The 11,281-nt window shown below is 42.3% G+C and overlaps 1 protein-coding gene across 2 annotated transcripts; it reads right to left on the bottom strand.

Moving 5' to 3' along the window:
• Positions 1-1,299: 1,299 nt before the first annotated feature.
• Positions 1,300-9,345, bottom strand: SERTAD4 (SERTA domain containing 4). 2 transcript variants are annotated; one of them, XM_047076486.1, is made up of 3 exons: positions 9,171-9,345; positions 7,857-7,972; positions 1,300-1,380 (listed from the first exon to the last, which is right to left on the bottom strand). In XM_047076486.1, exons 1-3 carry the CDS (start codon positions 9,343-9,345, stop codon positions 1,300-1,302), a joined length of 372 nt encoding a protein of 123 aa, XP_046932442.1. The 2 variants fall into 2 exon arrangements, with proteins under 2 accessions (XP_046932442.1, XP_046932441.1); XM_047076485.1 differs by lacking the exon at positions 1,300-1,380 and adding an exon at positions 4,463-5,770.
• Between the last annotated feature and the right edge of the window lie 1,936 nt (positions 9,346-11,281).

Raw genomic sequence — 11,281 nt, 5'->3', positions numbered from 1 at the left:
GCAGAAAAAACACTGTGTCTAGAAGTACCCCAGGCTAGTATCAGGGGGCAGGGAGCATCACATGCCTGATGTTTGAATCCAGCTGCTGCCATGGAATGACCTGGATGAAGGGAGTGCTTGCTGAAAGCCAAGCCAGTCTGGGCAGTACAGGCCTTCGCGTGGATTGGGCCTCTCCCAAATTTTGCTTTGTCCATTGTCTTGGCATCTTGGCAAGAGGCAAGATCACAACTTCCGTCTCTGCAAGTTCTTTTCTATGTGTGTTCTATCTCCCAAGATCTGGCATTTTGTAAGATTTTATAATTTTAAATCAAGGGAACAGTTATAAAAATGGGGTTGAGAAAAACGTGGGTACTTTCATGAGAAATGACTAATTCATCTCCATACGTTCTATCAGTTTCACTGCGGTCAAAAGCAGGTGTTTCCAGGCTATGAATAAGTAGTTTGCATTTTCAGAATTAACAAATTGGACCAACACCAAGGAAAAAAACCAACAATCATAGACAGCCCACCAGAGAATTGTTTACCAAAGAAGATGAAGCTCGTGGCAATGGTTTGCAAACACCACCAGACGAGCTTGTGTAAATGCCCTTCGTGTAGTCATGGTTCCTCAGCTTGTCACACATACTGAAGGAAAACGCAGAAACAGGAAATTACAGACTATTTTAAACAGCATGTTTTATTAAACTCACTTGCTGATGCACTTTATGGCAGGATGCGAGATTCAAGTGTTCATAACTTACATCTTTGCAAGTGCTTTTCCTAAGTGAATTCCCCCAGCTGAAATATGGCATGTACACAGGGCTGGAAACAATCTCTCAACTGGTAACTGTTTCACCCTTGGTCATGTAGCTCTCACATCCAATGGAGAAGTTTTAGCCATGTGGAGATAATCTACCTTGCTTACACACTCTAGGAGAGGAATGGAGGCAGTGAGTAGTAACTTGCAAGATCCTGAATGCATTTTATTTTAAACCACAATCAAAACACAGCAATCTTAATGTGAATTCCTAGAAATCATACATTGTCTCTTTTGTTACCGAACTATTGATTTCCTTCCCCTCTTCCTGGGACAGTTCTGCATCTCATTTAAACCATCACTGTTCATGGCCTGCTGACTCCCTGTTTTTGAAAAGGCCTAGCAAAATTGGCATGGATAACCTTCAGTAGAAATGAAGTGGCTTCAAACTTCAGGGGCTGTCACAGAAAATGGATTTGAACAACTAATTATTTTCAAAAACGTTTTCTGCTCACAATTTGTTTGAGGAATATAAAAGCCTGAGCTGCGTTGCATACGAATCCTTATATCCTTGTCTGATGTTTATTGTGAGGTTGACATCTCTTAACGCCCATGTCTGCTGCCAAGTTGTTCCCAGCTCTTCTCTAGATACACAGAAAGGAAGGCATTCAGTAGAGCTGTAATACAAGTTCATGATTGGAGGGGTGGGTAGCCTTGCTTTGATGGAGTTAACTATGATCTCCAAAACTAAATGTTCATTCGCTGGCTTCACCATTTACGAAACAAAATGTTCTAAATCACCACTGTCTTAAAAGATCGTGCCAAAGATGCTTGACCCTAATTACTAATTGGTCAGCAGACAGTCACTTCCTCAAGTTTTTGAGTGTTTCTACCTTCCTCCCACATCCTGGCTGCTGTAATCCTGTCCTTGGGACCCCTTCAAGGTGAAGCACAGAATAATAGGATTTTTGAGAGCGGAAGCTAGGAAGACTACGGTATCTTTGCTCTTTTAAAGGGCTTCCGCTCCACTTTTAGAGAGGAACGACCAGAGGCAAAGGTGAATGATTTGGTTAACGAGATGCACCTAGATGCCTCAGGGAGTAGCAATTAATGGCATTCTTGGGGGAGTTGGGTCATTTTCTTAAGTGAGTATTTCCCTTCATTTAACTTTTAAAAGTCCAGAATCTTGCCCTATCGGGTTTTCCTTAAAGCAAAGCACAGCAATGAGAAAAGGTGCTCCTTCCAGGTGAACAGACACAGTGTGTGGGGTGAAGAGTGTCTTAGCTTTACCAGTCTCTGAGGATGCAGCTATAGAACCCAGTCCCTAGATTTACCTGTCTTGGCCACTCTGGAAAAATCTGAGTATCTTCTGAGTAGACATGGCAATCCAGGCACACAGGAGGCCCTAATGCTCTCATACCAACGAAAGGAACATTTTTATTCCGATGGGTGTTTAGTAGGAGTTTTTTTGGGAGGCAGGAGAAAGAGAAAGCAGGTCTTTTGGTATGCTGGAAATATCCTAGAAACAAAAACTTGATGACTAAAAATTACAAATTTTAATGCTGCTGAATTGAAAGGCACCGATCTTCCAGCAGAGAAGCTCTGGTGGGTTCTACAGAGTGGAAGCCTGAACCCCAGCTCAGGTGAGTGCTGTGGGAAATCACCAACTCAGTCATTTTATAGCTTTGGCCATCAAGAGAAACATTAATAATGCTGGGGGATTTTAAAAAGCAAAAGGATGTTATTTCTTTCATATTTAAATCTCTATGATGTAGGACAGAGTAAGAATGCTATGTTCGACAAATTAATTAGCTTTCAACTAGCCTTCTCTTACCAAATGAAATATTAGCCTCGAAGAATAACATTAATACAGAGTCGTATGGAGTAACACTAGCAATGATCTATGGCGGTTTCAACCATTGACACGAGTCATCTTTTTGACAATTTGGCATTTTATAATGGAAATCAGCTAGGATTTACTCAGGGTTTACATTATGCTATGTTTTTATCAGAAACTTTGCAAAAATGGAAAATGTTTAGATTCTTTAAGATGAAGCCTTGACAACCAACCACATCATTTATTAACACTGTCCCCTTGGGGCGCCAGGGTGGCTCAGTCGGTTAAGCATCCGACTTTGGCTCAGGTCATGATCTTGCGGTCCATGAGTTCGAGCCCCGCGTCAGGCTCTGGGCTGACCGCTCAGAGCCTGGAGCCTGTTTCAGATTCTGTGTCTCCCTCTCTCTCTGACCCTCCCCTGTTCATGCTCTGTCTCTCTCTGTCTCAAAAATAAATAAACGTTAAAAAAAATTAAAAAAAAAAAAACACTGTCCTCTTAATCCACAGGAATCTAAACTTACAAACTAGCATCATTCTAAAATACCTGTCCAATTGACCTCTTAAAGTAGTCTTTCATTTTGAAGACACCTGCATGGCCACTGTCCACTAGACTATTTAGAGTTTTTTAAAAGAGAAAGAGCAATGGAAAAGAGAAACACTGCTGAGGATTATTAAAATAACAAAATCTTAATGAATTTTGATCATTTTAATAAATATATATCAAGAAAACCTCACTTTATTACAACAACACAGTCATATACAAGCATCTATCATCTAAGTTTTCAACATCAAATGTTTATCAAATATTGAAAATAAAGGACAAAACATTACTAGACTATTTAGCCATAACACAAGAACATGTTTTAAAAATTGGTCCTTGTGGACATTGTCCAAATGATCCTACTCATACACTGTATGAATGAGACCTATATTTAATATTAATAGCAATAATAAAAAAGCTTTATCTTGGAGAAACTGGGAGGACGTACTTATTTCCTCCATTTGGCATTTGATTCCTGTGAAGTATTGTTTAAGGAGGCCCAAGTCAATTAGCAACCTTGGAAACTGCAATACAGTGTGGAAGAAGTTGGCTGGAGAAGGGCAGACGGTCAGAGGGGCACTCTGAACACGCTCTTGCAAACGTACAAATTAAAGAAATCACTGAGAAACATGTTGACCAAATACATGGTAGCTATTGCCAGCTGAGTCCCATTTCTCCAAAATAACTTTCCAAAAACTAAAATCTTTACATTCTTTAAGATAAAACCTTATTGATCACCACATCATTTATTAACATTGTGCTTCTTAATCAACAGCAAAAGTCATATATAAAAAACCACATGCTTTCATAATCTAAACGAGTGAAATGATGCAAAACAGATTAAAGTATAATGCATGCCACTGGTTCATGAACTTCATTGGACAAGAAAACAAAACAAAACTAAACAACCCAAAACCCAAAAAACCCAAACCCCAGCAACAGACCGTTGCCATAGAAAAAGCTCAAGCAGCTTAGTGCTGGCTTCTAACAGCTCTATTGTTGCCCCCATCCCTTTCTAAAAATGCCAAATCCAAAAGCAATTGGGCATCAAAAACAAAGGATAGAGATGTTGAATCAAAAGTTGAACGCAATAGTTTCGAAGTTAACGGTTTCCAAACGATATTGATCCACCCTGTGTATTTTTTTTCCTGTTTGTTAAATCCCTGCTGTAACTCTTGATTTATCCTTAATTTGCACATTGGCAAAAATTAAGATAAAGTAAGGCACCAAAAATCGCCCTGTATAACACCTCTCTTTAACAGCCGAATCACCCATCACAGGCAAGCCAGGAACTTGCAGGGATCACCCCTCTACACATACTGTTGATTGCCACCCCAAGACTGGTGTTTCATTATGTTCCATCCTCTTTTCATCTGTCACGCAAGACTGTTAAATATAAATACTTAACGGCACCACGAGGCCACTTCATCTAGCTCCCTGTCTTCAGTCTTTTATTCAGAAAAAAAATAGTCACGTAGAAGCAGGCATCTTTTGCTGGTTGTTTTGGTTTGCTTACCAAATAACTACCTAATTAGTTGGCGAACATGTTGGAAGTTTCTTAGCTAGTGACAGATTCCTTGGGGGTAATGGAAAGATCACAAGGGCACACTGCCCTCAGGCTAATCTACTGACCTTTTCCATAAGAAAACTAAGGTCTACTTTTAAGCATTAAGTCAGCTGGTTTTTGGGCAAAATCACCACATTTATAAGTAGCTCGCTGATGCCTACTATACAGATGTTTTATGCAATCTGCTCTCCAGGCATTAAAACGACACGGCATGTTCATGGCATAATTTTATCAGTTGTACAAAACTATAAAATCCATTCAAAATAAAATTTATGAGAGCTAATTGATCATGCTGTGCATGCTTCAGAGTTTCGGTGAAAAGATGGCTCATATTTTACTCCCTTTGCTGCAGCACAGTTTGTTACTTGGTGAAGGCTCCTTTTTCCTTAAGGATTTTTTCCAAGACTCGCTCACATTGCTTTTTTCATTATATGCAGTCTCAAAATAATCATAAAATTGGCCTTTGCACTCAAAAGCCAGGTCATTTCCCACAGGTTCATGGCTTATGGGGCCACCATCCCTGTTGGTGTCATGATTTGCTTTCTCATCACTTAAGGTGGCCTTTTCCTGAACGCCTAGCGACCTGACATTAGTAACAAAGATTTCATTGGCAGGTATCTGGCCATCACCCTTGTAAATAGGTGTGCTGCCTACGTCAAAATCCACCTGGTGGGAACAACTCGGTAAAGGTAGAGGGGGAGAGGAAGAGGAGGATGAGGAGGAAGAGGGGACAGTGGTGGAGGCACTTCCAACGCTAGCATGGACAGAAAGGGGTACATTTAGGTAGTGACCACCACATTCTTGGTAAAAGCAGCAGGCATGAAATTTTTCACACTCCTCTTTGGCCATCCGTGGTCGTTTTCGGTAGGGACAGTCTTGAGCCATGAACCACTCTTGAGCAGAGGTGCCATTGAAAGAGCAGGCAGGAAAGCACCAGTTACTCTGCATGATGATTTCTCCATGGATCCTTTTCATCAAATTGTTTATAAGGACAGATCTTCGCAGGTATACCTCAGGATCATCGATAAACTTTAGCTTTTCTAATGACATATAAAGGATGTGGGCTCGTTCCTCAAAAATTGAGATGGTCTAAAAGTCAAAAAAGGAAGAGAAAACTTAGGTCATGGGCTACAGGAAAATGTCATCACAGTACATTTCTTTCTTGGTAGTCTCTGGATCTGGGAATACTGGGCTCCTGTTTCTCCCAAACTCATTTAGGGATGCCGTCCCTGGTGTTACTAATGTCTCCCCGCGCCCCCATTCCTGAATCCCTGGTGTGGTCAAGCACCTGGGAATCCAGTCACAATGGAGACCTCAGCAGGGGGAGGTCAGGTTGTTCGCTCTTATATGGCCCCGTGAGGGAGATGCTGAAACACACAAATCTACACTGCTAAAAATCAGGAGAGCAGTTTCTCGGGGCGGGGGCGGGGGTGGGGGGGGCAGAAAAGTAGTAACAAGAGGCACGAAGAGAGGTTCTTAGTTGCTGGCTATGTTGTTTCTTGATCTGGGTGCTAGTTACATGGGTATGTTCACTATGTGAAATCCATCAAGCTGTACCCTTAAGACACTTGTGCTCTTATGTGAGTGTATACAAACACATGCATACGCGCACACATATACTCATACATTACATGGGAATACGCGCACACATATACTCATACATTACATGGGAATAAATGTCTTTTGAAAGATGGCAAAATGCAGGTCATAATAAGTATACTTCAAACCCTGGCCAGGAGCATGAGAACTGCTTTCAGGGCTGTCCCTGTGGGTTTAACACTTGGAATTATCTTTGCTTGAACGAGGGACAACAGCCTTTCCCCTGAAAAGATCTGTCAGTTGAAGGGCCAAAGTAGGCTTCCTTCTGGAGCCAGGCAGGAGAAGAGATGCAAGGAAGAAATGAGAAAGACTCACTTCTGAGCAGTGTGCTACCATCACCATGTGATGATTGGTACAGAGGCAACTAGAAATTCGCTGCAACCATAACACAAAAACAAATAAACAGCTTGTGTCCTGGGGGCCACCTCTTCCAGGCCATAAAAAAAAAAAAAAGGAACTTTAGCATGACCTGAGGAGCTATGAACAAAGCCAGCTCAGGATCAAAGGCAGGAACTATACATTCAGAGAAAAGCTCAGCACCTACCAATGCATGCCCAGGTCATTATGAGCAAGGCCAAAGCCAACACCTTGAAGGATAAGCTTGTGGGGTGGTGGGGAGATGGGGTAAGAGGAGACAGAGAGGAAGTGCATCAAAAAATTAAAAATCCTCTCCATGTTTCAGACAACTATGCTTTGGCTTATACCCTCCCTTTTCTTATTTTTAAGTTCATGCACTTATTTCGAGTGAGCGAGCAGGGGAGGGGCAGAGAGAGAAAACCCTAAGCAGGCTCTGCACTATAAGCTCGAAGCCTGAAGTGGGGCTCAAACTTGAACTTTATGGAACCGTGAGATCATGACCTGAAGCCAAAATCAAGAGTCAGACGCTTAACCGGGGCCACCCAGAAGCCCTGGGGTTATACTCTCCCTCGATTAAATCTGTAGCTAGTTTTTAAAGGAGGATAACCATAAAGAAAAGAAATGGTATTTGAAAAGCTTAGTGGCCAGTTTCCTACTTCTTCTTATGTATGCAAAAGAGTTAGCTGTGGTCTTTTCTTGGGAATGAATTACATATTTTAACAAAGTAAACATATGCAGCCAGTGTACAAGTACATGTTTCTACTTCCACGCATGCTTTCAACAGATGGGGAGTCCACCTGTAAAGGGTCCTGAGAAGCCCTGGGGAACCCACAGAAGTGGCACTGGCCACTGGAGCTAGAGCTTGGGGAAGGGGAATGTCAGGAAAGAACAAGTGCTTTTCTGTGCACACGTGAAAGCACACACCATTCATAACCATTAATGCAACTTAAGAAAAATCAAATCATTTGTAAAAAAGATGTTCCTTGGATTATGTAATTTTGTTATTTCTGGGTAGAGGAGCTCCTGCTGGCTCTTTCCTCAATTCCTTGTGAAAATAACACAGGACCCAAAAAAGGGACAACGATTAATATGGCTCTGCTGAGAAGTGGCTCATTTTCACTGCTTGGGTGGAACAATTTAATTTCTGGAAATGGATCAAGCAACTGTTACTAAGTATCTTAAACTCTTAATAAAAAGAATGACTATTAAAACAACATACTTTATGGCTACAGCTGCTGAGTGGTGGGTGAAAATCCTCTTCTTCCACATACTTCCTCTTAAAGTATGTGATCTTGGATGTTGTTATAGGATTTGAAATTCCCCTGTAATGTGATCCTGTGGTAATAAATCAGATATGACAAATGACATGCGGTTTGCCAGACTCTCCAAACAAAATACTTTCCTTTAATTTCCTTATAGAAGATAAGTTGGCTACGTATCTGTCTGTACATGTGGTGATTAAAAATAAACATTTGTCTTAATGGTTGCTATCATACAGAATTGTGACCCAGGCTAGGCAAGGATTTCGAGGTAATTATAAAGGAAAATGATCTGTTTCAGCATTTACTAAATACTCAGAATCTTAACTGTATGCACAAACAGCAAAATTCATAAAAGGAAAGAACAGTATTTGTTCAAAGTGTTTAATTAAATCCATGATAACATAACACCACTGCTCAAATGTATACATCTTTAACTGTCAGCACTAACAACCAAATAACTTTAAAATGTTATTGGCTGTAGGTAAGGAAGCAAATGACTACCTGCATATTAGAGTTATAATTTTTCTTTCTTTCAATATATGAAATTAAAAAAATTTTAATTTAAAAGTAAAATTTGGGCTATCCAAAGTCCTTTTTCCTCTCAAAAACGTAGTATGTCAGCCATGAATAAAAGTAGGGTTTAAATTTTAAAGAACAGAGCTTTTAATCCAAAACAAACTTCAAAGAGTACTTATTTTACATTATAGTTTTTTTTTTTTTAAGGGGTACTACACAAAAACCCAAGGAACTTACCTTAAAATACAAGAATAAAGAATCAGGAAGAACATATATCTAGATTTCAAAAATTTTCCCCCTGAATATGAAAGCCAGTTGTGTGCTTAATAAAAAGAAGAGACACACAGCTTCTGGCCCAAAGTGTAGATTCCTTTATGTCTCATGGGATAAAGATTTCATTGTCAAGCTCACCAGGACTTGTGTAGCTCTGAGAGAGCCATGCAGTGCTACAGGGTGAAAAACCAAAACCCAAACTCAAGAGTTCCAAAATCTGGTTTGGTTCTTTTAAAAATATAGGTGCATGACTTATACACGCAGCAGCAGCTTGCGTAGCCTCAGGTCTGAATGCAACTTGAGTATCACGTCTGGTCCCCTCCCAGGAGCCCTGGGCTCACTTATGAGAGGTGTACAGGCAGCCTGGGAAGTCCCTGGAACATGAGCTCTCTCAGCTCAGAAGGGCGCCCCAGACACCACCCCCGCCCACTAGTCTGGCAGCTGAGCTGCAGAGGGCAGCAGGGGAAGGTCAAGGGCAGTACCTGCCAGTGGGGGACCGGCTCCCCGGTCTCCCTGCAGAGGAGCCTGTGCTGGCCCAGGGGGGCTTGGGCCTCCGTAGCTGTCAGCCTCCCATAGTGTCTGGTACCCAGCAATTTCAGCAGCTCCTTCTGAGACAATGGGCTCGCAGAATCTATTCATGGACAGAACCAGAGTCATCTCTGACAGCCTCAGATCTAAAAAAAAAAAAAAAGAAAGAAAGAAAGAAAAAGGAAAAAGGAAAAAAAAGAGAAAAGAAAAAAGAAAGAAAGAAAGAAAACAGCCCTAATCAAGAATAAGCCAGGGAATGGCCTTGGCATTTTCATTCCTTCGCTTTGGGAAACTTTTACTTCTCAGTCCTCCCCTTCACCCTGAAACATTTGATTATTTTTTCAAAGAAAACCTCAGCAAACTCTCTTGCTGCTATTAGCTCAGCCTCTGTGTTCGGCAATCTGCATTTCATGGGCGGATCTTTAAAATCCCGTTTCTTATTGTTCTCAGATTCCCCTCAGCCCTCTTTGAGACAGCTGCTTTGCCTCCTAACACATTTTCCTTTCCCCCTGACCTTCCCGCACAAAATGTACCCCTAAGAGGCAAGTCCCGGACCCTTGCGCTTCCTTTCTATTAATAAGGCAAAATCAATTTTCTAGTCAGTCCCCAGAGAGTCTCCTTTGATGAAATCCGCTAATCAATCAAAAGGAAAGGGTGGGGAGGCAGAAATCTCCACCATTAGTCCCTACTGATGCGCTCAGGTTTGGTCTGTGTGGCTGGGCCAGCTCCTCTACAACATTCCGGGGCTCCCTCCACTTTCTTTTCCCAAAACGAAGCAGACAGAGACACACTTGGTAGTTGTTTCCACCAGCCCTGATCGGCCTGAACTGGATCTGCCTCCAGTCAAAACACTGTGAGATGAAGACAGAAAATTGGCTCCAGTTTCAAGCCGGGAGTTGCAGCCCCACAGGAGCCAAGCACAACATCAACGGAGCAGGCAGAATATTAAACAGGAGCCAGGGCTTCAGGGCCAGAGGCAGCCGGCAACTCTTTCCTCGGTGAGGCCCAGACACAAGGCAGAACTTTCCAGGAGGCACCACACCACTGCCCTCCTCTCCAGTTTGCGCCCCTGCCTGGGGCCTGCGGGGAGACTGGGAGCCTCTCTGCTCTGTGATGCAGCGCTGGGCCCCTGCTTAACTCAGGTGGACCAGGCCACTTCCAGGGGGGCTCAGTGTCTCCACTTGGTCCTGAGTAAGGCTCGAGGCAGGGTGAAGAGTGAGTTCAAGGGGGAAAAGAATTTGATACTAAAGCAAAAAGACCTAAGGGCCAGAGATCAGTGGTGAAGGCAGAGAGGCCTCAGCACCTTTATTAGCTGCCAATTCCTTTACAAGACCTGAACCTCCACTATCCCACTTTGCCATTTAAAGAACTGTCACAAGGAGTGATGTCAGGTCTGCTTTCTGAAGACTGATTGTCTTTCAAACATACGCCAAAGGTCTACTTCACGTTTTCCTTCTCCAAATTATACAGCTTGTAATGTTTTGGGGAAAGGGTGAATCTCCTGCTGTCTAGGAGACTGTGATTACCTACATGTTATACGGAGGGTCCACTTCCAGGTAACAGAAGGAAAAACACCAGGGGAAGGGGAAATAGCTTCACTGAAGAGACAATGTCCTCTGGCTAACAGAGCGGCTCTTGGCAGCCAGGACTCCATTCTTTGTTCGGGCTTCTCTTGGAGATCCTAAATTCTGTCCCAACCTCACTGAACAATGAAGCAAGGCCTTCTGACAGACAGGGGGAAGTGTCCACGTCAGTGGCTGGAAGGAGGACCCAAATGATTTGGGCTGCTAAATGACCTACCACTTCTCTTTTACACTGTCCTCCCTGCAAAGAAGCAGCAGCAAGGACTTAGTAAACGTTATTAGAAGAAGAAAAAAAGAGGTGTTTGATTAATTCTCTAAAAGGCAATAGTGGGACATACCATTTATTTTGCTCTTGAGTCATCAAAAAATTTAGGGCTACCCTGATTTAACAAACGAAGCTGTTCTATCACCCCTCAAACTCGGCAACCAAACAAGCTATCAAGCCTCACGATGACAGATTCCCTGGGAGACTCTCATAAATG

The sequence above is a fragment of the Lynx rufus genome, unplaced genomic scaffold (genome assembly GCF_022079265.1).
Source record: "Lynx rufus isolate CCGP_SWC_20201006 ecotype Redwood Valley unplaced genomic scaffold, mLynRuf1.p SCAF_15, whole genome shotgun sequence".
Classification (NCBI taxonomy): domain Eukaryota; kingdom Metazoa; phylum Chordata; class Mammalia; order Carnivora; family Felidae; genus Lynx; species Lynx rufus.
This window is presented reverse-complemented; position numbering and strand designations above follow the sequence as displayed.